Genomic DNA, 26,129 nt, shown 5'->3' with positions numbered 1-26,129 from the left:
GTAACGTGTCCCTATGGGACGTAAAAACAGGAAGAGAAAATTACAAATTGTTAAGTTCGGGGAAAACGGTTTGATCATTTTTCGTGCAATGATGGTCGTACGAATTTTGATTATAACTCGATTGGTGAGGTAAAATTTCAAATTAAAGAACAAAAATCATGTATGTATAGGTATGTACGATTTATTTATACATAAGGTTAATGAGAAGTCATAGAATAATTATTTTAATTCTAATGACACATAATCGCTTTTTGAAACTATAGTTCAAATCAATAATTAATTCAATAAAATTTATACAAGAGAAACGCTAACATGTTCTTTTAAATAATGTAAATAAATTCTTATTTTTTTTTTTCATCAACACGATAAACGTTACTTATTCCGAAAATATTGCTACAGCAAAATATTGGCCGGTTATTTTCAAATGTTGAAATAAATATCAGTTACTCGCTAAATGAACATTTATAATTTTGAGAAATATTTATGGCGATAGAGTTAAGCCCCTCTGCCATAACATTGATGTAATCTGGACACAAACTGCTATACCATCCGAAATATATCTGGTATTCACGTTCGAATCTTTCACTTATATTGATAAACCCATAGGATAACGCTATATACGAAACACGTAACATGGACCCTGACGTAGATAGTGATTCGTAGCGATAACAAAATATTCTGTCCCAAGTGAAAATATAAGCATTCTGTACCCTAATTGTAAACACATATATATATAAATACATATATATTCCAACAGTGTTTCTTAACTCTTTTTTCAGTCCCATAATTAATAAAATGCACAACACTCTTCGTAATCACTGTACATACTTTCGGAATGGGTCGAATTACGCTCTGTTATATCTGTACGTAAGTATTGTAAGCTGTAATTACATGCAATTCTTTCGTTGTTGCTGTAATTTTATTAATATTGCAGGAGGTCGCCGGAGTGTTTTAATTTTTCAAAGGCTGTGCAATTTAGAGTATTGGCGAACTTCGCCGGATTAAAAAATTTCATAGCACACAATGGTCATCGATTTGATTTCAAATTACCATTTTTTTAAGCTCCGATCACATATTGCCATCAATTTCAATTTGTACAACATTTCGTTATTACTACACTTCATTTTTTGTTTTATTTTATTTTATTTTTTTTTATTTTTATTTTTATTTATTCATTTATTTATTATTATTATTATTTTTCTTCTTTTCTTTTTTGTCTGACAAACTATCATGCTTTGCATGGATAAAGAAATTTATTAGTACTATATGATAACAATTAATATTATAGGATATATTACAAATTTATAATTATCGACTAATCTTATAAGCCTATTTTATGCCTAAATTTGTTACTTTAATTCAACGATAAAGGGTACCTGCGCTGGACCGTCAGAAGATGGTGTAGAAAAAAAACGAAATCAAAGATTTAATAATACAAAACTGTAATCCATAAATAGCAGATTTTATGCCTAAATATACTAACATCGTTTAAAAATTATTTTAAATACATAATTTTGTTATTCATTCTGGAATATAGGAAACTGTTCAAAATATATAAGCTATTCTATAAATGTTCCTCAGTACACGACATACCATTCCAAAGCAGCACATGGTACTTTACACAACAAATAAAAAAAAACTTTTATTCGCTTTCAAATTGACTTGACAAAAATTTCACTTGTCAACATGTGTTCACGATACATTCGTTGTACATTACATACTAAAGAGGGTCCAATCTCACAAGGATTTACATGAGGAATAACAATGTCTCTTCGTTTTTCTTCGTCCTAGGTAATAATTTTTATCGAAAAAGTTAAACAGAGGAAGACTCAAATTTTTAACCGAGTATAGCATGATATTTTTGAACTCAGCTTTATCTAAAAACTGCAGGGGTTGAAACTGCCAGGATTGTTAAACAAAGTTCCAATGAAATCCTATTTGGGGCAGCCCTCTTCGGTACGTAACCCAATAGCAATCCTCATACATGATCAGTGGCAACGTGTGCAAAGTACCACGTACTAAGTACATACCATACCATAATTGTTCTACAATTTACTTCATCACAGCCCATTGCCAGATATTTGACTAACTTGTCAAGACTCTATCACTATAATAACCCATCAGTTAAGAAACACTGCTTAGAACATATTTCAATATTTAATTTGGAATAAAATAAAATCGAATCAATTAATAGTTCGGCAATAAAATAGAACTGATCGTAACACAATATCTAGTCTCTACTGGACCACCCTGTATGTAGCGCAATCCTCGTTGATTTGGTCAAGAGGGTAAAGAGTACTGTATAAAGGGTGGCTTACTATGATTTACCCCAAATTTTTATTCTGCAATAAATCACTGCTCTATCAGATAAAACTAATTAATCATTTCAGCAGGCCATCCTGTACGTCCCATAACGTTTCATCAATTATATCGAGTGACAAATTTCTGTTTGTTTTTTTTTTCCCTCTCCGTATAACATTAAAAACATGATCTTTCATTTTTCAAATTTTTGTTTCACTTCCGTGACATTTTGTAGCCTCTTAGACACAGCGGCTCACAATAATGTATCTCTTGTATTGTTCAATATTATGTCGATATACATATATAAATTTTTTTATATATAAGTATATAAGATATTTCTTTGATATAATGTAGTACTCTTATCATACTTATTAATTATTAATATGACATCATATAAGATAAGACACCGTTATACGTAGCGATATTTCTTCTACCTTCAGAAAGGTAGCTTGAGTGGTTTTATGCACGTAGAATTCCACACGAAGCGGACCACTTTTATGAGTCACCATCACCAATTTTGATGACCAGTGGATATTTTGTACTACTCATGGGTATTATACAAAAAAAAAAAAAAAATCCCACTTCACATGGAATACCACGTATGCTAAAAACGTTCAGTACCCAAATATAGTACAAGAAATCTGTATGTTATACATTTTATAACATACTGTTTAGGTTTTTTCTTTTCTTTTTTTTTGGTTGCCATTGATTTCAGAGATTTAGTCTTACATTAAAGTTATAGATCAGAATAGCAGTGCGACAGATGAGGCAGCAAATTTTTATCGCCTCACAAGGATAATGCATAGGTATAATGGGAAATTTTCTTTCCGCATTTCAACGAGTTAAATCACACCGCCACAATTATCGCATGCCTCATACACTAATACTGAACTGCTCTTTCATGTGAGCACGCCTTTGTATATTGTGTACATTTGGATTACTTGATATAAATAGGTAACTTCAGACCGGGGTCATGACATCTATGGCACTATAAACGATTAGAAAAGAAAAACAAAATAAAATAAAAAAAAAAAACACACTTTATATAAAATATGTAATTATCACTTGCTGTTATTCAATTATGTTTTCATGAACCCAGGTCTATCTACGTATAGTAATTTACGTCAGGATTACAAACACATTATGAGCCGATACCGATATCCTATTCTCTATTTTGTTCTTGCTTTTAAAATATCAAGATACGAGCAATGAGTAATGATTCGCTGAACACGATGGAAGCTCAAAGATTTTTGTATCTTCTGATTGTGTCCAGCAATTATTATTCGTCGCTAGTTGAAACACTGGAAATGAAAATGATTTGAGTTTTATGATGGAAAATGAGGAAGCTGATGTATTAGGCTATCTGCATACATGTTCCAACCATCATCAATTCCATGTACATTTAACTTTGCTGAAACTGTAATTATTTAAAGTAAGCTGCATTATGATATGAAATGATTTCACCTCGGCATACCTACACGTTATACGAATGAATAATAACTGTACTTTTACTAAAGTAGTCTTGATACAAGTACAAAAGTAATGGAAAATTTTTAAATCACTGTCGTTTATATCACTGATGAGAAACGTTAAGTTTACGTAACTTCAAATGTATGTTCAACTGGACACAAACTTGGTTTTCTGAAATTTCTGTACACGGATATGTGATTCACATTCATTACGATGATTGTATTACTCCGTTAAAAACACATGCAAACTTATCCTGTTAATGAATTAAATTCAATAAGTTGTGTAACATGTACGTATATCTATTAGCACGTATTCTTTCATGATTCATTATCCATTTGTATGTGTTCGTTACACAAAAACTTCAGGAGCTCTTACAAGTATTAAAAATTCTGTTAAATATAGATGCTTGTAAAAAAAAGGCAGTGTAAACGTTATTGTGCTGTACCAAAAACCATTAATAAAATGTTTGAGAACAATTATCTAGTACTATTCATGGAAGACATTGAGTGGAGTGACGGATTTTATAACGTCCTATTGGAAATGTGTTGTTTTAGAATGTTTGGTGTACAGGCAACAGACACTGGTTACTTTCTCAGAAACCACCAATCCTATTAGGGGTCCAAATGTTATAACATAATTATTTTCAATATTATCGTTAGAGTTATCATCATTTTTGCTGTGGTTGTTATTATTATATCAAGCCAAATGTGATAATGAACTGAATCTTGTGAATGCTTGTGTAATAGATGATGAATCAAAAATAAGCACGAGTATTTCATCGGTGGCAATTCAATCAAACTTTGAGGAAAAGATTCGACGTTTGATTTACTTTCTCATATACCTACAGAACGAATGAATTACGACGCATTTTAATTATATAGGAAGTTATTCCATGAGTCGATTCAAATATAAAAATAACCACCAACCACTTACAATCTGAATAATCTTTGACCCAAGGTATAAAAATATGAATTCATTCACCAATTCTCCTTATCAGCAACACGCACATTTATCTCTGTTCCAATAATTCATTCAGACTACTCGTATCAGTGCTTTAAAACCACGCTAAATGATCGCCACCCCTCACCCCTATGCAATCTATGGAGCCGACCATATTTCGAGATATGATGGTCAACTTGAAACCCATAGAAAATTGCGAATTCGATGGATATGTAGAATTTCAAAAACGCGTTCGAAAGAGAAGTAACGCTTGAATCTTCTTCCATGAAGAATTGATTTTTACACCTATATTAATAGGATATCGGTAAATATGTGGTATCGGCTCATTGCTTGCTGCATTAGGTGAAATCATACTAAATGTAGACGCGGCAAAGCCTTCATCGCTTAAACCAATTTAGGAATAGTATAATGTGTCAATTTTAGCTGATTGGTAAGTTAATATAACAAATATTGAAGCTTGAGACAAAATACAGAAGAAAAGTACTATACTAAATTTTTCAATATTGCTAAATGTCAAACTCTGACCAATTTTGTCAAAATAATGTACAGTTTTATAATAAATAATACTCTAGTAGTTGAATTTGAAAAGAGCAAAACAACAAATGGTTTGATTTGGTGTTGAGGTTGAATCGTTGAATAAGTTTAAAATAACATACAATAAATATTTGTTATATGTTAGACTAGTAAAGAGATACAAACATATAAGCAATCTCGATATAAGCCGCCACGGCTCATTGTTAATTCTTCCAATTTTTCAGAGGTCCACGGGATCTATTGAATTAAAAAATCAATCTTTCCATTCGACTCTACGAGTAACCAATCGATTCTCAATAACCAGTTCATCTGTATATTTTCAAGCACATTAGCCAGTAAAATGTGAAAAATTAAAACCATTAAAGATTCGTGTAAGTATTTCAAGTTTTTCCATAAAGTAGCTGTTCAAAAATCAGCCATCTCTTAAGCCAATACAGATGGTATTTTTAATTAATCTTTGTGACAAAAATGTTATTGACATCCGCGATCATATACCTCTTCGATCATACTTCCGAGCCATACGTTCGTCAGAGGGTGCTTGTTTCACAATCATTTTTAGTTTTCAACCCCTAATCTGGTTCTGTTGCTAAGAAAAAGGATATGTAAAAAAATACCAAAAGAAGGTTCTGTTAAACAGCTCAAGTATTCCCAAGATCAGATGGTATTCTTTCATGGAACATTTTTCTTGACATCTGAATGAAACTAGGTAGCCAGGGTGAAAAAAATAAAGTCAAGCTAGAAGACACCCGTAAAATAAAGATCAACCGTTTAGCCAGATTCGAATAACATGTGTTTCACGATACATGCATACAAATAATGTTGCATTCAAACGATGTATTGTCTCCTCATGAGACTGTCACCATTGGATGTATCATCCAGATCAGATGATTTTTTAATTTTGTCAAGTATGATGGAATTTTCGTAATCTCTCTACTTATTCCATGCTTTGTTCTGTTAACTTAACATGACTCTGAACTTCGGTAGTTACTTCTAAACTGCAGTCGAAACGGTTGATTGGAAATAATCTGTTCGCCTTTGGTCACGACCATGCCGTGAGCCCAAGCATAGCATTGAGACACTTGACCAAGTAAGGTCTTTGATCTGTAACCTGTCTTTTAAGACATTGATGAACATGGCAGCCTAGGCGAACCCATCTGCGTCAAGACTCTGTCGAGCCATTGAAGTGGTCCATTTAAATGCAACTCTATCCAACATGGCGTTGAGGTAACAGTCTGCCGACGGTACTCAGCTCCCCAACCCTTTACAAAACTCATTCGGATTGTACACATCCGTGTCAACTGGTACACAGCTTCGAAACCTTGAGATACCGACTGGGACAAAAGAGCGGCAAACTCTTGGTTGTTGAAAATTTTAAGATTACAACCTAAAACACCAAGGCTACGATGAGAAACACTCTCCTCTAAAGGTTCCTCTGAAGAGAAAAGAAAAAGTTCTGCAAATTCAAATACCCCAAACTTTATCGTAGCCAATGTTAACAGTCACTTCGAAGACCCGTTATAAAATATCAAGCGGTTTAAGATCTAATTAGGAGTTTTGTTGCTCAGACGAGTAATTTGTGAATTTGAAATTTGTAGATTCGTCAATTGGTAAATGTGAAAAATTTGTTGACTTTTTCAAGTGACCAACTGACTGTGCACAAACTTTTTGAATCCTTCGAATAAATATTAGTAAATGATGAAACCTACTCACCAGGTGGTATTTTGCAGACTGTCGCAGGATGCCATCCGTAGCGTTGGTTACAATTGGGACTTTGCACAAAAATACTCGAATCAGATAAACATTCAGCAAATACTTCACCACCGATATAATAAAGTCTCACTCCTTTGCCGATATGCCGTCGAGTTTGTTCGACAACTGTATTTCTGTTAACATTGGATAAAAGGCCCAGACAAAAGCGTTCAGAGTTACTTGGATCCGTGAAACCATCAACTGTAATACTTGGCTGAGAGGCGTGAAATGTCTCGCCAACCCTTGTATTAAGTTCATAGTAACTTATTGAGCACCTTTGGAAATAAAGATAATACATCGTTCAAATAATGTTATTACGATAATTACCCTACCTAATCTATTATTCAAAATACAGAAACTCTGATATTTTCTACTGAAATTACTGATATCTGATCATATGAAGCTATAACACGATGTGGCTCAGAATATTCACATTTCTAAAGATTCCCCAGATATACCTATAATCTAGAATTTTAAATTCATACGGATTATACGACTCACCAAAATGCTGGCTCGCAGTACATAACTGGCTGTGCATCGACTGGACTAGGAGACAAGCGTGAGAGGGACATGTTGTCGTTATGATCCATATTATCCCCATCTTCGCTAATGTAACCAGGCGGTGGTGTGTCGGCTGGAGGATCCATAGATCCTGGTGCCGGACGGGGTGACCCTTGGACACTTCCTAAGCTCCCGACACTTGCAGGACTCGTTGCTTGCATACTCTAAAATAGATATACGGTCAGAATCGAAGTGGTTAGTGAAAATGTCAGGGGTCAGAGGACTTTACCTGCATTCCCTGATAAGGATTGTTCGGTTGCTGTTGTTGGGGAGATTGCGGAATGCCCTGTTGGTTGTGGTGTTGATGATTTAATGTTGCGTGGAAGCTTGTGTTTTCGGGTACGCTGACGCTTAACTCTTCTAGTGAAGTATTATACAACACAGATTCGTCGCCGGACAAACTATGCCTCGGGACCAAGATTGCAGGCAAGACTGTAAAAAATTTAAGGAATTTCAAACTAGAGAGGTGGATGACTCTTTCTCTACTAAGAATTTCGATACAATAAAGTAGAGAAAATTTAATTAATAGCAACATTTTGACACAATAGTATTTTAGTACAACAGAAAGGAAAAAACGACGCTACCAAGAGTTAACTTGAATCTGAATTAAGTCAATAGCTGTCCTATTATTTTATGATTACAATATCGTTGTACCTGGAGTTTGTATTCGTTGATAATGGTATGGATTAACGCAAACTTCGTCTCTTTTTTGAGTGAATGCGTATTCACAATGTTCAATAGCTCTCAATTCGTGGTGTGATTGCAAATCCGGCCAACGCCACAAGCGACAATATATAACGTGAGGCAAGCCTTTTCCTCTAATACCTTGGACTCCGTTGTCACCGATTCCTCCAGGATTGGGTCTGGAACACACAAATGGTCACATTAAAGACAATATCCAAGCGTGTCATTGTATCAATTCTCTATTCTTCAATAGATGAGTCAGTAAGTGCTGCGGAATTTGACAAGCGAATGATTACATGAACCAATTTTGTAGTAATTACAAAGGTTATTAAATGCGATCCGTAATAATAAACTTTACACACTGTTTAAAAAATGCTGTTCCAGAAATACTAATGGCTACCAATGACATGATGATAAAACTCTGAATCTATTCTTGTCTAGAGCACAACAGAATTAATGGTGTAATCTGTGAAGTGAAGTACATTTCATAGTCAAGGTGGCTAATAGAGCGAATGAGCTTAGAAAAGAAAATCTGATCACGTAACCAGTGAATGTGGATTTGCAATCACCCAAGTACAATTAAAACCTGATTTATGATTGTAATGATATAATCATGGTCTTAATGACACCCACTGACACAGTTAATAGCTAAGGCCAATTGCTGTATAATATTGAAAGAAGAAAAAAACACAACCCTATATAATGATACGATCACATCTGACTACCTTAATACAATAGTGTTGTTGTCATTACAATTGATTCGGTTTTCCTTTTTTTAAGAAGCCAAATGCTAGCGTCAAGCTATTTGATCGATCTCCATTGATCGTGAGGTGAAAGTTTAATCAAAATGTTAAGATTGTCTGAATTAATATCGTCGGGATGAAATACCAATTTTTATGAGTTACCAAGAGACTGATTACGTATCTCATGTCTGCAATGAATTGAAAATTCGCAATTTTTCGATCTGCATACAATCCAGTGTTTTTATTGGGTTTTAGTCATTTGTGAAATATTATCAAGTTGATACATTAGCTGTAGCAACATACATGCATACTTGTGCACATGCATATTTCCATGCATAATGTAGCGTTATTGGATGGAGAATAAGAGAGACAACTACAGAGGAATGAGTAGGAGGAAGTGAAATGTAAACAAACAAAACAGGAGTAAGCCAATGTCTCTATGTATTTTGGGTTGGCTATTTTTAAAAATCGGGCAACTGTTTTTTGAAGAAAGCCAAACTTAGACAGCAAAATTTGAATGTCTTCTCAACATGAGCACTTGTAACTTTTATTATTCCAATTGTTTCACATATCTTTGAGGGCGTACAAAACATATACATGGAATGTATATGCAGAGTCGTATTTATGCAGAAGTCAATCACTCGACCAATATTCACTGCACATTTCGGTAAACTGGATTATCAACACATCTGTCACTGAAAAACGTTTTTGATCTAAAAGTAATGTGCTAAAGATAAACCTAAGACAAATTATAGGCTGATTCTCATTGCTAAGATTACAAAGAAGCATTGTGATATCCAGAATTCATATCAACTCTTTGGAGTCAATGCGTATGATGTAATGCAAGACATCTTATCCAATGAGCTGTGTTAGTAAACAATTGTTGCAATATTCGTTTCAATACTGGTTTTCAAGGCCATATCAGGTTTTCTTTGCATAATCAATAACAAAGTCGAATTAAACATTGTACATCTATGCATATATTATCAAAGTCTGAGTGAAGGTGGTAAATTATCATCAAGGGACAGAACAAAGTATATGTTATCGGATTAACACCAACTAAATGTACAGCATTCAGTAGATTTTTCTATAGAAATCAGTTGATGATATTACCTTATCAAGAGAACTTTCGTACTTTTGGGATTTTTTAAATAATAAATTTGAGTTAGTCTTTTGTGTGAAAATGATACAATGATTTACATCTTTGGATGATGTACACATGGACTGATCGTTGAATTTCATTATGCCACTCGTAAGAGTTATCCAAGTCGTTATTTTGATACCAAGTTAATTTTTGACAAAGGATTTTTTGCTTCAACTCTTACTTGGAACGTACACCAAATTTGAACTGGGGCCAACCTTGGGCTTAGAAGTTAAAAATACTCCGAGTATGTACTGTGCTAAATTTCTTCTTTATTCTCAATATTTCCAATACAAACATCAGCAACAAGAAATCAAGAATGAGACATTGCCTCAAACATTGAAACAAAGCACTACCACATCCACCTGTATTAAAATTTTCAAATTCAGTCTTTAAATTGATAAAACCTTAATTGATCTTGTTTCGTTTTATCTGTTAAGAGGAGTAAATATAACAATTTTTTCCCCCCTGTACACACGGAAAAGATGTTGAATTATCAGTCGAGATAACAATTTAGCTGATCATCATTTACAAACAATGAACCCCACTGCCTAATTCAAACAGTTATAAGCTTGGTTTCATAGTTTATTTTTCCACAATTTAACATTTCATAAATTCCAAGGTACTTATGATTTCTTAATAAACACCAAAGGGTTTTGGGATTTGGTTCATAACTGTATCAGGTATATTTGGGCAGCTGTCAATTCGTTGCTCAGCTTATAAGAAAAATGAACAAATGAATTATTTAATTTTTAATTCTCAAGTATAAATGGACCAAAAAAGCAGCTCAAGAGCTTAAGAGTAAACCTGATGGCCGCGTCATGAAAATTGCAAAAATTTCCTATCATAGAGAGATTCCGCACAAGACCTAACATCAAGACATTAGGCAACGGAGATTTGAAAATACAGGACCAAAACATCATCAATGACGGTAAGATTTAGAAAGGGAAGTACGGATTCTATGTATAGATATTCGTGATTTGTCTTCATTGGAAACAAGGGATATATCTGGGAATATTTCGATGAAACGCGATTTGAAAGCTGTATCTTATTCAATTTGATATCAAGCACTGGATTCTGAGGTTTGACTCATTACGACAATAAAATGCGTTTGTCCACCAGCATGGTAAATAAATTTTTAAGGATAGCTGATGAATTTTTCGTCAGCCAGGAATAATAATGATGCGAAAGTGTAGCGTATAGAAAGAGACGAGAAATATCAACATTTGTAGTAATAATAACAACAACTCACCTTGGTATAGTAATGCACTTGGTGTTGCAACTTTGAGTAGTAATAGCTTTTTCAAGTTCGTCTAGTCCCGCGGATTTTTTCAGTTTTTTAACCAGACCCTTCACAGCTTTTTCACTCCATTTGTCCTCACCTTCGCCTTTTTTCCAACCCAGCAACCTCTTCACGATCGGTGGATTAAAACTAGGCAGCATTGAAGTCATCATTTGCAATAAATGATTCGTTTGCGACCCGCATCAGGCCGACGATACAATTCACTTATCAAACCACCCACTTCAAAACAATTGTCAGTTATTCTTATTGTTGACTGGTATTACGTGCCAGGAACAACCTTGTTTGATTCCCAGACGACAATCGTGTCAAATTGCGAGCAAGAAAATCACAGGATCGGCAACAACTTCGCTACGACCGCCATTTTGTTCGTCGTCTACTTCTCGGCTGCTCACCTCTCGCCTCTCACTCGAACTCTGCACTACACAACTCATCCAACCTTCTAACTCGAATTTTCAGAAATTATCGCTGCCGCTCACTCCTCGTGGAAATTCAGCGAACTACATTGATGAGCGCGCCAAAACGAAACTGCGCTTGAATGAAAAGATTTGACAGGATGCTGAACATTAATATCAACGTTGACTGAAAAATTCTACAAGTCGCTTGTATTAAACAACATTTATAAAAGGTTCTACCTGATTTCAGTTATCCAAAAATATGGGTGTACGTACAACATTATATACCAATTTACTCTCTATTGAACTACAACATGAAAAAGAGTTTTGATATTCAATGATATTGAAAGGACTCTCGTCTGTATCAACACTAGATGACCTATACCATTTAAAAGATTCGATTCGAGATATTTGTAATACATCACAGCAAGAGATGTTACATGCATGATTCACACGTATCTGCAGCACACTGCATGTTTTACGACGTGTATCTCTCACCTAACGCGCCTTGTCCTTTTCAATCCAATCACCGTTTTTTATAATTATTCTTTGCTATAGCTATGTAGTTTAAGTATATTGCTCATTCGTTATAAATCCATTGCGGTATAAATGTCACAAAAAAGATATTCTGCTGCGACCTTATGCAGCTCATAGCTATGCCATGTATGTATGCTGTGGTATATTTATGATGTAGTGGCTATACATGCATTTTATGTAATATTTTACGGGCATTACCTATCACGACTCGATTTTATCGCTTCATAGGTACAGTGTAAGTACAATCAGGTAAAAATTTTATATTCTGATAAAAACATCGTCTCTTCATTTGGTTGAAGTTATTCATGCTGCAGGTATAAACAGCCTCCAGAATGAATTAGAGTCCCTATAATTCTTGAGGGCGAAGGGAGAAAAAAAAACTAGTCCTCTCGATTTGTTGAGTATAAAAATGAGAATCTTAAATTTCGCTCCACTCGGTGCGATAATTAATGATAATACCGCGTCAATTGATACGTGCAAGGGTGACACAGGGACAGGCGATTCACCTCCGAATTCCCTTCGGCAAATTGTGTAATAATAATCGTTGCATGTTATAAATGTATTATTCGAAGAGGTTGAACTCTTTGGTATTGGTGAGCATATTATCGTCTCGGTCGATAAGGCCACGCGTGCGCTGAACTTCCGGAAAACTCGAGTACGTCCTATACCGTCACTGCGTTAACAACTCGTCAGTTTTTCTTCAAAAAAAGTGAGCATTATTTATCCTTTAATAATCATAATAGTCGCTGAACTTCAGTATGTTCTTTTTTGACAAATATATATCAACATTTTACATTTGCTTAATTCCATCGCTATCCTCCGATGTCCGCGATGTGTTTGCATTTGCACGAAATGCGTGCACCCCAACGAAAAGGCACCTCTAAATATTATTATCGCGAGTATAAAAATCATTTTGCGAATTCGTCATCCCACGATTATAATAATTCGTTGAAGACAGTGAAAAATCCATTTAAAAAAATTATTTCTTTTAAAATTCTGTCGTAGGCGAATATTTTACCGGTTACGCATCGGATTTCAATCATTCGAATTTAGTTCGTAAAAACATGACAAGAAAAATGGATTCTTGTCGCATTTATAATTTTAGATAAGGTTGAATTCCCTCTATTTAATCATTATGCCATTTTTGAATTGCAGATTACGCGAGTACAATGAACAACGCGAGTTGTACCGCATGTAAGCTGGGTCCACCGCCAGACATGATATTGCGTCTTCCTCCGCCGCCGATTCCAGCATTTCTTCAACGTAATTCTGACATCTCTCCATTCTATTTAAATTCCGAAATTCAATCGTTTGCAACCCACTTGAACGATAGCCCTTGCAAACATTTTTGCGATTGGAGGTCGGAAGGTGTTCAATACATTGAATTACCGCAACAAGGTGCATATATAACGTGTTTAAATAGATACATGGAAACCTAATCGTTATATCGGTTGAGAGTTGATTGATTACGGGAATTTTCAATATCATTAATAATTTTAGCGAACATATGTATAATTCTCTCACCGGATGGTGATATTTTCAGGAACAGTCTTCGACGATACTTGGCTGCTTGTTCTCATGTCATCCTGTGTTGGAGTTATTTTTGTTGGCGTTATCCTCGCAGTGTTGCTGCTGAAATGCAAGTCGTAAGTATTCCAAAACTTCGTCAGATTTATCTGCATTCTCCGCTTTGTTTTAAGTTGTTCTGAATCTGGAAAAAGCGATACGTTATCCTGTATTACATGCAAATCACATTTTTTAAATAATTGCCGACATTTTTATCTCGGTAACTTCTTGTACTTCCAATATTTTGAGCGACAACAACCATATAAGAAAAAATATAGAATTTCAATGTACATACTTTTGGAAAAAAAATTGATTTATTTTATGATCGCAACATTCTGAATTTTGATTTCATTGTGCTTGACGTGTGTTCTTCATAAGGATGAGAGCTATTTTTTTGAATTAAATATTTCGTTTGGATTTGGGTATATCTGATTGTGAACCAACTGCCTGAACACCAAGTACTCACTGCACTGCAAATTACATCACACGTGCTTCAAAACCCTTGCCTATAATTTGATTATAAACAAACCTAATGCAATGTACATAAAGCGATATTATTATGCGAACATGTATAAAGTCACGATATGAATGATGTGCACATGCAGAAATAGCGGCGGTAAGACCGGTGTCACGTCAATACCTGTGGCAACTTCGACTGTACAGGCCAAGATGGGGAGGATTCCAAACGAGGCAGTTCTTTACCCATGTGCAACGGATACGCTGCAGGACAGCAGAGTAATGTGGGCGACTTTAACGCCTCGTGGAACAACACGCCATTATCTGGAGGATCACCATTACGAGACCATAAACAACGCTCGATTCCAAAACCGCACCCTCGCCGCCTCCCCATCTGAACACGTAAGATTATTATTTCCACCTTTCTCGTCGATCACGCTCATCATTCTCATAATGAAACTCAGCTTATAATTAATAAAATAGCTTTATAATATATGCTTCCATGTGCACTTGCAATTGGGTATCGTTTTTTCGGGCTTCCTATTTGTTTTTTTCTGCTTGAACCATCATCATTATTATTTTGAATGTAGGTATATAATTGGGATACTTCCAGCTCTATAGAGACCGCGACTGATCTTGGAATTTTCATTTCAGCTATAAGAAAAATTCGCAATTTTTTGATCACCAATTATTTCTGCCGAATGTTCGCTAGCTGGAAGATTCCTAAAGAATGAACAAAATTGAACTTCGAAAAGCAGAGAATGTATCAACAATTCGGATGAAAAACTTAGTGATAGAGTTTTATTCGTTACCCACGTTTAACATAATGTATGATAGATTTTGTTTGATTATTGTTCAGGTGTACGCAGAGCCACCGATATCGTCACCAGTGCAAACTATTCCGAAAGATGGGTCGGCATTTGATAACACTGCCTTCGTTGATTACGAGGAACCTCTTTCTACGAGGACTGAATATTATCAATTGGATGACGTCTTGGAGCCAAATTTTGCAGGTCACTAGGACACTAATCATTCATTCCAAAATAAATCTGAACAGTGATCGAAAAGGCTCGAAAATTGACTCGATTGATTCATTGAAGGAATCCCTCGAATAGATTCTTTACAGAGACAAGACCGTTAATTGATTGAATATTATATCAGACTCGACCAAATGGCTCGAGAGTTTGTTGGCTTGATTCGATTGACTGATGGAATTGAGCAAAGACGCGTTTTTTAGATTTTGATAATCACATGTTGTTCAATAAATTAATTTTCATCTACCACGAAAACTGTCCCCCTCTTTGCTCTGTGCGATTCTTCGATAGTATTAACCGAGTTCCGTTGTTTCATTTTTCAGGCAACGTAACATTGTCACGAGGAACTCTGCGCCCTCGGGTGAGTTCTCCTACGAGAATCGAGAATCCAAATTTACCTCCATTAAATCTTCACCCTCACAATAAGCGCACTCTTCGCCGGACCCAAGAATCTCAATCCAGCACGGATAGTTTGCCGAGGAGCAGCGTGACATCCTCAACTTTCACTCCCAATTTATAGATTTATTTGTAGTCGCCTAACAACATATGTTGATTAATTAAATACTCAATCGAAGGTATCAATATTACACTTGTACTCGTTCAACAATTCATGCAATTTTTAATATTTTATTGTTGTATACATCAACTCCCGATGAGGTGTTGTAAATTTTTCTACAAGCTTTTGCTTATCGCGACTACTATAAGGTGTAAACAAGAGTCGAAGCTACACAGCCGACTATACATACGGTGAAAATTGAATGAAAAGTGTTGCACTATTAGGGACATAATTAGGTTGACTCCAACCTCTGTAGTCAAACGTGTGACCAATGTCAATTGAAGTACCTCCATTCATCATCATAATTTTCCTACTCGTATTTGTCCCAAACTATTACATATGTTTGAAAATGTGATGCGCGCTCTAGTCATTAACGATATCCATATTATATGTATGTATAGATCATGAATTATATTTATTTGCTATATTGTTACTGTCATTTTTATTTGTTATTATTCGAATACACTTGTCAATAAAATGTTTCGACGTAAGGTACAAAAGCAGATTTATGATACTTCTTACTCCACCAGGCTTTGCTCTATTCATCTTTTGTACTTACAATGGGGAACCTACTTCAAATTCGAAAAGCTTAGCGCGACCGCACACGTTTCAAAAAAGATTATCGATTTTTTTCCCGACAATCGCCACTGACGATCACTCGCAACAAACAGCATCGTGGTAGCGACATCTAGAGATGTTCAGTTCAAACTGTTCTGGGCATCTGATGATGCGAAGTCATTTGTGCTGTGCAAAGTGAAGAAAACGTAGCGAAACGAAAGCTGAACTCCGGCCACAGTGGTGAAACAGTGGCGTGACGTCACTTCCCAGTCAAACGTGGCTGCCGAGCCGAAAGGAGTGGCTGTCGAATCTGTCAAATTATATGGTTACTCGTTGACACTGATGACTTTTCTCCTCAGCTAAGACGTGATACAGTGTCACTTGATAATTGTGTGTTGAATAGAGTGTAATCTAGTCCGTAAAGATGTCGTCTTCGGGTGATTTCGGTAACCCGCTGCGAAAATTCAAGCTCGTATTCCTAGGCGAACAGAGTGGTAAGCGTTTGACACATATTTCAATCGGTTGAATTTTATTTCCGATTCGATCATCTTGTATTTTCTAATTAAAACAATACACGAAGTACCGAATTCTCATTGTCTGCACTACGCATGAATTATCAATAACCTTCTAGGTTATAAATCGATATTTTACCCTGGCCGTCTTCCCTAGGTGACGTGAGCCTCGATCGGCTTCTTCGGTAGTTGCAAATTTTTTCGCATCACCTAAGAATTTTATTTACTGGTTTATCGACTCCTCAACATATGTATGAGGCCTAATTATTGCACAGGTCATATCACATTGCTAATTGCATTCGATTTCGCAGACTAATCGCAATTGCCGTTATTGTACAAAAACTGATGATTAAGTTACAAAGGAAAAAAAAATCAATTTTACGAATTGTTTCAATTCTCTTTTATCATTATACTCTTTTTTGAGCCCAAATTATTCAACATTACCACTGGCATCCAGTTATAGTGTGTGAATGATAACGTACTTTCACAAGATGAAGTACTTAACAAATTTACTTTTAAATTTTGAGGCTCTAAAAATTTATAAATATTGCAAGTCCAGACTGAATCTTTGTGTATTGATTCTGGAAATGACACTATTTTGTCAAAGTTCAGAATATTTTTGTATTTGACAACCATGACTTGTTAGTTTTGAAACTCAAGTTATAATTGTCCAATTCAATTAGTCGTCAAAATTATGCCCATCTCAATCAATCATCAAATGAAGCAGAGATAAATTTGGTGTCAAAGCTTGGGTATAAATTCCTAGTTACCTATTAAATAAATCATCCGAGTTTTTTTAGAATAGCGAACACATAGCTCTACTTCCTGTGAGATTGAATTTACAGATTCATGAACAGTTATTCTGAGCTTGTGGGAACCAACAGTGTGAATCTAATGCAATTCTCCATAAACAGTTATAATACTTGCTTACTCAGATGAAACATGAAAACACAGTGTTTTTATGATTATCATTTTCATGCTTATGGGACAATGCATTCTTTATCTTTGATTGAAATCAGACTGATTTTATCATTCACCTTCCGGTTGAATGATTTTCTTATATTCCAAACTTTTTGACTAGTTAATCATTCTATCTATTGTTCCGCATCGAAACTAGAATTGTTATTTATTTTGAGTTTTTTGGAGTAATCTCGTATACATATACTGTTACAACAGCTGTGACATTCCTTGAAATTCAAAATGTTGCATTGATTATGTTGTTCCAAATTAAGCTGATCATTTCAGGTATATTTGAACTCGACGTTTTTTTATTTTTACAGTTGGTAAAACCTCTCTCATCACAAGGTTTATGTATGACAGCTTCGACAACACATATCAGGTAGGTATCTCTGACTAATCATAGTAATTTCTACCTAAATGCACATGAGATACCATGATATCAATGGGCCCATCTTCCATCGATTTTTAGCTCCTTGATTCTCCAATTCATTTCTTATCTAGTAGTTTCTGAACTCATCACTTTTTTAAAAAGATTTACAACACCCTTCAGATAGTGGGTAATTTTAAATGGCCTCATATATTATTGTAAATTGAAGTGGCAATCAATATTTCATGTGAGGTCTTGCATCGATCTTGACCTAGGATAAAACGTCAATATCATGCACATGCTGGATGTATGAACAATGAACCAGACCTACATAACAGGTCCTTGAGACCAATGTTAGTTGTAGAAGTAATAGAGAGGAAAAGATGTTGATTTTCTCTAACTGTTGACTTTCGAAAACGGAGTTAAAAATGTTGTTAAGTGATTGATTCGTCACAGATAAATCGGCTTTTGTGATAACAAATCTATAGATTCGTTTGCGTTGTATTTTATTACACACTAGGTCATTCTGAGGATGTGAGGGAAGATTTGTGTGTTAAACCAATGTCATGATGTGTTGTTCAAACATCAGACAATATTCATCAAATTGCTAAATACACGTCGTTCTCAATCATTATTCATTCTTTCCTCGAGTTTGATTTCTTAATTAATGAATTGTGTGATACCATTCTCATTGTGGTATAGACATTACTGCAATGAATGATTCGTTTGAACTTGATAACGAACAGATCTTTGTCAGCAGATTGTATACTCTGCATTTTTACTTGCATTTTCAAAAATAACAAGAACTTTTTTTATTGACCATTTTTGATATTGATTGAAAATCTCATGTTATCATGTCGTCTCAATTTCTTTTCCTGAAATAGTACTGTCACATTTGTCAATATCTATGTAGAGTCTCTCACCATGTTCTCATCAGAGCTGTTTCAGGCATCAATTGTTCATGTGATTAAATGTTTACTCATATCAAGATAACTTTCTGTTCCAGGCAACGATAGGAATTGATTTCTTGAGTAAGACCATGTATCTCGAGGATAGAACAGTTAGACTACAGTTGTGGGATACCGCAGGACAGGAACGATTCCGTTCCCTTATTCCTAGTTATATTAGAGACTCTACAGTCGCTGTTGTGGTGTACGATATCACTAGTAAGTAAAAAAGAATCATCAATATAAATGAAATATAGATTTAAGGAATACTGTGAGAGATCAAGCGATTGGATATTAATTATTTTTCTCATCTCAATGATAGACGCCAACTCCTTTCACCAAACATCCAAATGGATTGATGATGTTCGGACGGAGCGGGGCAGCGACGTTATTATAATGCTAGTAGGCAATAAAACCGACTTAAGCGACAAAAGACAAGTTTCCACAGAGGAGGGAGAGCGAAAAGCAAAGGAACTGAACGTCATGTTCATTGAGACTAGTGCTAAAGCTGGTTACAATGTGAAACAGGTAAACGAAAATGTACATATGTATCTAGGAATGACTCAATCTTGCGATCTGATGATACCCTTCTGGTACTTTTCAAATAGATCACACAGTTCCTATGTTTGGAATGATGTCAAATATTAACCGGAATACACATTGGTTTCTAGTTATTCAGAAGAGTAGCAGCGGCCTTGCCTGGCATGGATTCCACTGAGAATAAGCCACCAGAAGACAGTATCCTTTACATAAATTCATTTGAATATGGATTGCATGTTTTTCAGATAACATACTCACAAATGATCGGACAGCACTGGTGTTCTAGTCTTCCCAAATATGAATTTCGAATAATTTGTGCTTTTTGAAGTCATTTTCTTTGAATTTTTCTTATTTGTGGGAATTTATTTATTTTCTGGACCCATAAATTCTTATGTTCTCTGTCTGGGTTATAAAGTCCTTTTAAGAAGACCTGATAAAAACGCTGGGTCTGAGACTAGAAATTTCCATCGCGCGTAGAATATGTTTATGGTAATCTTTGGTTTCTTGTTTCAAACCCAACCGTCACTCAGTTCTTTTTAAAAAGACTAATTTCTACCGTTGGGACATTTCATGCCAAATTGGTTGTCCGTTAACTCTGAATCGGCGACTTTGAATCGGTATAATCGGCCTTTACTTTATTCCATTTATTTTTTATGTTGTCTTTTCTCTCTTTTTTTGTGTTTTCCTTAATACGTTCCCAACCTGTAGTGCAAGAGGTAGTTCTCAAGGATACGCCGATCGAACTGAAGGCGTCGGAAGGTGGTTGTGCATGCTAAGCCAACGTTGGTCCTAATGGTAGTTTAAACATTCTCAATTAAATTAAAACATTTGTTACAAAATTAAAATGTTAGGTCGAATCTTAAACGCAATGATGTATAGCCACGTTCCTTCTCACCACATAATTTATTTACCGTTATTCTGAGATATTGCATTGCTATGAAACCGAATGTGTTAAAAATTTAGACGGGAACAATTTTATTGCATATATTAACTGTAAGTCTCAGTTGGTAACTCAAATTGACTGCTTTTACTCAATAGCACGGCTCGGTGTGCGTATTTATTTCAATTTTTACATCACCAACAACTCTACTGTCCTAATTAGTAGCCGTAAAGCACTACATAATAGGGCTGTAGATTTCAATAGAAATTCTGAAATATTTAATAGTCTAATCAACAAAAAAGCAGCTATTCTGTGCAGCTGTAAGCCTTATAAACTAAAATCTCGTTTAAAATCTGAAACAATTATTTGTTTACCACACATCTTTGGCCTACAAAATCCGAGCAGAACCTTTTAATCAGAAATTGGGTGTAGACAGGCTCTTGGCTACTCTCGAAAGATAACTTTCCACTTCATTTAACTTTTGATGAATTACAGTATTAATTCATGGCATGAATTCGTGACCACACTATTGTGTAAACGTAGTCATGATGCTAACTAAGTTCGAATTTTCAATTTTTGGCGAATGTAATTTGAGAAGCAAGTATTTGAAATTTGGTTAAACTATTATGAAATAGCAATAAGACGAAATAAGTTGAAATTATGCAATTCTACGAATATGTCAGCAAACACAATTTGCAGGTTTAAACAAGTTAAAAAATCTAAAACCAGACAAGCGATGGACTAAAAAGTAATGAAAATAATAACATTATTAATTCATTAGTAATTATACATGAATAGCTGATAGTAATGATTTGTCAAATTCAATAGTTTTTTTCTACGAAATCATTTATCTTCATTTCTCTTCTTAACTTGGATTAGATATTAGATATTCGTTACATGCTGCAACTTTTTTTTCTTCATTTCGTCATGGTGATTTCGTCCAGTGTGATAAACCAAAACTTTACTTAAAAATAATGTTGGCCGTATAGATATCTTTGTTTGAAAAATCGTTTTGTATCTTGTTGAAATTGACTGGATTCTACTATCAAATAATATCACTGCTTAAAAAGCTGCGTAACTCAGACTGTAAATATTAAAAACGCAATTTGGAAAGGTAAAAAATATCACACAATCCTGATGAATTAATATAGATAGTTATATTAATGTCATTTTTATTATTACTTACTATTATTGTAATCTTTTAATTTATATAAAAACTCACTCAAAAATTGAGACGTATGGTTTCACGTTAATTTCATAATTTCCATTATTTATTTCCTATTCTTCCTTAGGTCAATTATATTTTCTCACGGTGAGAGATTCACTTTTAATTTTGATTCATCCATTTGAGTTTTGATGAACGATTCACTCGTCCATACTAGCTCTACTAAGCTGCCTAATCAAAAATAGAAATATTTCGATGATTACATTTATTATTAACAAGGTCTTGCAGGGAAGATGTTGAACTGCTTGTACTTCACCTTAGATATTATTGTGGTATGCTCCGTCCAATTTTTTCACAATATTTTTCTATATTTCATACGCTTTTTAGCTATAGCCTACGTACCGATTATAATTATAGAAACAAAGTAATAATTTACAATAAGAAACGGTCTGGTTACATTGGGTTTGGATGATGCTTTTTCTCGATAAGGATTCATCATCTTTGGAAATTTGATCACTTAACAATATGTACCGTAGTGTGGAAAGAATAATTAGGTTTGAATATTCGTGTAGCAAAAATAACTGTTCATTACAAATCCGAAATCATCCGAAATGTACATTAAATTCAAACGTTCTACTAAAATTATTAGTGTACTGTAAATTTTATTTGAAAAACTTCGTCCAAATTAAATGTCATCACAGTATAAAATAAGTGTTACTAGAATATCTACAATTAGCTTTACACTACTCGCTTATAGATGCTTAAATATTCTGTATAAACATATTGCTCAGTTTTAACATGGTGGTGAGAGAAATGTTCAAGTCTTGCAGAGAAGATGTTGTAATGCTCTGACATGCATCCGTAATTGATTATATGAATTTGGTAAGAAGAAAAAAAAGTTCTCAAGGGATTTATGAGAACATTATGAGTTACATCTTTTTGGATTCAATTAACACCTTAATTTATGTATGCCGTGTTCATAGCTTCTCTGTTGTAACATTGAACGTAATTTTTTTATTCTCTGTGTTCTATGGTATTACATAGCATCAATCGTATGAATATGATATTTGATAAGTATGCAGTCGGGAACTATATCGTTGGTTTGCCAAACCAGATCAAAAACCAAGTTGAATTGGATCCGGTCTGTCAGGAACTGGTATATTAGTTTCGTGTATTCATGTGCATATTTGATTTCAAGTTATAGTGGTCACTTTGCAATTCTATTGTGAATTTTTTGTACAGCAGATATGAGCAAAACTGTTGTCTCCGCTTACTATGTTGAACTGCATTGTTCAAGTCGAGTCTATTCTAATATACGTATGTTAATTTTATAACTGATGTAGCAATTTATGAAATTGCTGCAATCGTGTTAAAATGCTACGCAATAATGTCAAATCGAAATGCACCTTAACAAAAATGCAGCTGTTGACCTACAGAATCAATCACCGATGCAGAATGGAGGAGAAGCAGAAGGCGAAGGAGGATGCATTTGCTAGGGAGCTGATTCACTAACTTTAATCCAGAAATCCAGAAACAATATACCTTATATCCAAAAACGAACCAAATCCATCACGCACATTTGCAGAGTGCTGGCTTATTTCGATGTGCATAATGCATGATTGTTAAATGAATTAAACCTTTCTAATCGACTTGCGTTTCTTAGATTGAAACAATTAGAATTGGTGATGCTTTTCTGGAACAAAGAAATTATTTAACATGATACATCGCTGAGAAATCATAGCGCTATTTTGGTAGATAAAATTTCAAGTGCATTTCAATTGACAAAGAGTAGAAGACTTTTGTTACAATTTGAGCACATCTACTGTAATAGAATTCCATTTAATTTGTTTTTTATACTCATCAAGATAATCTAGCACTGTACATGGCCAAGTACCACGAAAATTGGGCCAATTTTTCATCTCTTAGGAACAAAAAAAAAAACGAAAAAAAAACTGTAGATTAAAGCCGTTTCAAAAGTATTTGAAAACATTTAACTCCGCAGACTTGACGTGTCTCTATATGTGATAAGGCTTTAAGAATAATCCACTGTGCTTATACACGTTCTCTTGAGTCTACTACTGTTTAAGCTAAACGCTCTTCTATTGCGTTGAAAAAGTCGAAATTTGGAGAAAATAAAAATGAAATACAAATAATTGTAGCAATATTGTAATAACATAATTATACGTCGAGCTATATTTACACGCATAGATTTCTATAATCTTTGGAAAAAATCTGCTGAAATCTTTGATAAAAGATCTCTATGCAATGACTCTGGTCATCGGATGCATGCGTGTCTCTTATAATTAGCATGATTGATAATCAGAAAAGGCAGAAAAGCCTGATTACTCGTATGATTTAATTTATAGACCAAAAATCGAGTTCTTTTTGAATACTTTAACTTTTTTGACTATTGTAATATTATTGCGGTTTAAAATTTTGGTTCTATCAATGGTGGGCTATATTACCAGTCAGTACTTATTGGATTTAGAACAAGACTCCAGTTTTGTTAATGCACGAAAGAACTCAATTTTACTTGCAGAAATGTTCTTTTAATAATGATAAGTGTAGTACAGGCATCTGATTGCGTTCCAACGATTCAATAATCAAGTAGTAAGCATTTAGGAAAGTATCTCTAATGAGCATATTTTTGGGAGTGACCTGGAATTATGACTTTTTGAAGCATGATGATGTAGTTTGGTAAATTGTAACTGATAAGGACATCAAGGTAGAAATATCCCCTGGAAACCCATTGCTTAACATACAGTTGGTTTTGACTGTCATCATAGAAGGCCATCCGAATTCTCGAAATTGCTTAAAGTATCATTCAGCCATTGATGATGTTGAGTCTCAAATTTTGTTTGTTTAAATCAGGAGGGAACGTTATACTTTACAATGGTCACCGTGATAGGTGTATGCTGATAATGAGATGAAATAATGCCCACACCATATTAGATTGACAATATAATTGGAGAGATTTGTTTCATATTTGCCAATCTTGTAGATTATTGAAAATGTCCATTTTACTTGGCTCACTTTTTCGTTTGATATTTCTATTATTTTGTGACAAGATAGTTATTATATTTCGTGAGAAATCGGATTCTCCCTTTGAAAGTAATCTGTGATGTGCTAAAAATTAAAACGCCAAACATTATGAAATGTTAATGGAAACAACGCAGTTTATACCAAGATTAAAAACAATTCGCAAAACAGCATGTGTGAATTTGTACTTGATTTTGAGACGACCGAATCAAAGTATTCAAGCATCTAATGATCAACAGTTGATGCGTACATCATCGAGTCATTTATATTTTGGAAAAGCAGGTTTGTAACTTTTTGATTTTGTCATATTTGGTTCATTACAATATAGAGGACAAGGTAATGCGACCCATCAAAAAAAGTATCCCTAATGATTTGATTAAACAATTGTTCGATTTATTTTCAAAGCGATTCAGAAGTATAGTAAGCTGACATGCAAGTAACGAATTAATATGATATGAAATAATATTTCCATTGCACTCTTGAGCTAGACTAGAGTCGATGGATATTAATTTGAAAATTGATATTCGATATTGTACTTATCATTTGACATAGTTTTAGTAGCGAATAGTTAAGAGATAAATGATAATTTGGCTTTAAGCTACGTAGAACTGTAGCTGGCATTTATGCCAACATTATTACTAAAATTATATTCTATACCTAGAAACTGTTTACATTTTTAATATTTGATTCTGCAAAGAGCCTAGACTGATATTCTCGTGACTGGTGGATATAATTAACAGACAAAAATCTGTGCAGTTAGCTAGAAAAAAAGGGGTAATGGAAGCAGTTGGGGTACATGTACTTAGACGATGAAAGTTAAAAATGTGACAGGTATTACAAACTACACTGCGAATTAAGGTCAGCTGAAATAGCCATTCTTGATAACAAGAGTTATCAGTTTGGCTGAAAAAAGTTTTTTTGTACCATCTTAGATGCAGTTTTGTTTGTACGGAAAAAAGACGCACAAATGATTTTTGCAATTTTGTTATGACTATATGTGGCATCTATATTCAAAATAGTGCAGCTTTAAATGAACAAATGAATAAAGGTTTGTGTTCACCGATTGTTGTGTCTATTTCATTACTGATATTGTCGAGTAAGTAGCCAACGTCGACAGATAATTGCGATCCTGCCCCTGTTATCTTTGGTAACGATTTGTAAATTCAAGAATTCT

At 34.4% G+C, this 26,129-nt stretch overlaps 3 protein-coding genes across 6 annotated transcripts; 2 read left to right on the top strand and 1 right to left on the bottom strand.

Moving 5' to 3' along the window:
- Positions 1-161: 161 nt before the first annotated feature.
- On the bottom strand, positions 162-11,882 carry LOC105683750 (mothers against decapentaplegic homolog 3). The gene is made up of 6 exons (XM_012396585.3): positions 11,396-11,882; positions 8,230-8,438; positions 7,805-8,007; positions 7,516-7,739; positions 6,976-7,289; positions 162-6,649 (listed from the first exon to the last, which is right to left on the bottom strand). Exons 1-6 carry the CDS (start codon positions 11,596-11,598, stop codon positions 6,381-6,383), a joined length of 1,422 nt encoding a protein of 473 aa, XP_012252008.1. The 5' UTR covers positions 11,599-11,882; the 3' UTR covers positions 162-6,380.
- Positions 11,883-12,592: 710 nt separating this feature from the next.
- On the top strand, positions 12,593-16,492 carry LOC105683689. 3 transcript variants are annotated; one of them, XM_012396456.3, is made up of 6 exons: positions 12,593-12,610; positions 13,531-13,773; positions 13,919-14,021; positions 14,547-14,799; positions 15,257-15,410; positions 15,755-16,492. In XM_012396456.3, the coding sequence occupies exons 2-6, from the start codon at positions 13,545-13,547 to the stop codon at positions 15,949-15,951; spliced, it is 936 nt and encodes a 311-aa protein (XP_012251879.1). In that variant the 5' UTR covers positions 12,593-12,610; positions 13,531-13,544; the 3' UTR covers positions 15,952-16,492. The 3 variants fall into 3 exon arrangements, with proteins under 3 accessions (XP_012251879.1, XP_020706689.1, XP_012251878.1); XM_020851030.2 differs by lacking the exon at positions 12,593-12,610 and adding an exon at positions 12,931-13,084 and having other exon boundaries at positions 13,531-13,638; XM_012396455.3 differs by lacking the exon at positions 12,593-12,610 and adding an exon at positions 12,931-13,084.
- Positions 16,493-16,727: 235 nt separating this feature from the next.
- Positions 16,728-26,019, top strand: LOC105683804 (ras-related protein Rab6). 2 transcript variants are annotated; one of them, XM_012396703.3, is made up of 6 exons: positions 16,728-17,039; positions 18,338-18,396; positions 19,391-19,550; positions 19,654-19,859; positions 20,003-20,069; positions 23,339-26,019. In XM_012396703.3, the coding sequence occupies exons 1-6, from the start codon at positions 16,970-16,972 to the stop codon at positions 23,410-23,412; spliced, it is 636 nt and encodes a 211-aa protein (XP_012252126.1). In that variant the 5' UTR covers positions 16,728-16,969; the 3' UTR covers positions 23,413-26,019. The 2 variants fall into 2 exon arrangements, with proteins under 2 accessions (XP_012252126.1, XP_012252127.1); XM_012396704.3 differs by lacking the exon at positions 23,339-26,019 and adding an exon at positions 20,580-21,984 and having other exon boundaries at positions 16,731-17,039.
- The last annotated feature ends 110 nt before the right edge of the window (positions 26,020-26,129 follow it).

This window comes from Athalia rosae, chromosome 1, assembly GCF_917208135.1.
Source record: "Athalia rosae chromosome 1, iyAthRosa1.1, whole genome shotgun sequence".
Lineage (NCBI taxonomy): Eukaryota > Metazoa > Arthropoda > Insecta > Hymenoptera > Athaliidae > Athalia > Athalia rosae.
Note: the sequence above shows the minus strand (reverse complement) of the source record. Positions and strands in the feature narration are given on the sequence as shown.

Excerpts from the sequence above, each read along its gene's own strand:
- LOC105683804 (XM_012396703.3), top strand. The coding sequence starts at position 16,970 with ATGTCGTCTTCGGGTGATTTCGGTAACCCGCTGCGAAAATTCAAGCTC. Across the intron at positions 19,551-19,653 it reads TGTGGTGTACGATATCACTA|ACGCCAACTCCTTTCACCAA; the intron begins GTAAGTAAAAAA and ends TCTCAATGATAG. Across the intron at positions 20,070-23,338 it reads GAATAAGCCACCAGAAGACA|CTGTTGACCTACAGAATCAA; the intron begins GTATCCTTTACA and ends ACAAAAATGCAG.
- LOC105683750 (XM_012396585.3), bottom strand. The coding sequence starts at position 11,598 with ATGATGACTTCAATGCTGCCTAGTTTTAATCCACCGATCGTGAAGAGG. Across the intron at positions 8,439-11,395 it reads AAGTGCATTACTATACCAAG|ACCCAATCCTGGAGGAATCG; the intron begins GTGAGTTGTTGT and ends TGTGTGTTCCAG. Across the intron at positions 8,008-8,229 it reads TCAACGAATACAAACTCCAG|TCTTGCCTGCAATCTTGGTC; the intron begins GTACAACGATAT and ends AATTTTTTACAG.
- LOC105683689 (XM_012396456.3), top strand. The coding sequence starts at position 13,545 with ATGAACAACGCGAGTTGTACCGCATGTAAGCTGGGTCCACCGCCAGAC. Across the intron at positions 13,774-13,918 it reads CATTGAATTACCGCAACAAG|GAACAGTCTTCGACGATACT; the intron begins GTGCATATATAA and ends TGATATTTTCAG. Across the intron at positions 14,800-15,256 it reads CCGCCTCCCCATCTGAACAC|GTGTACGCAGAGCCACCGAT; the intron begins GTAAGATTATTA and ends ATTATTGTTCAG.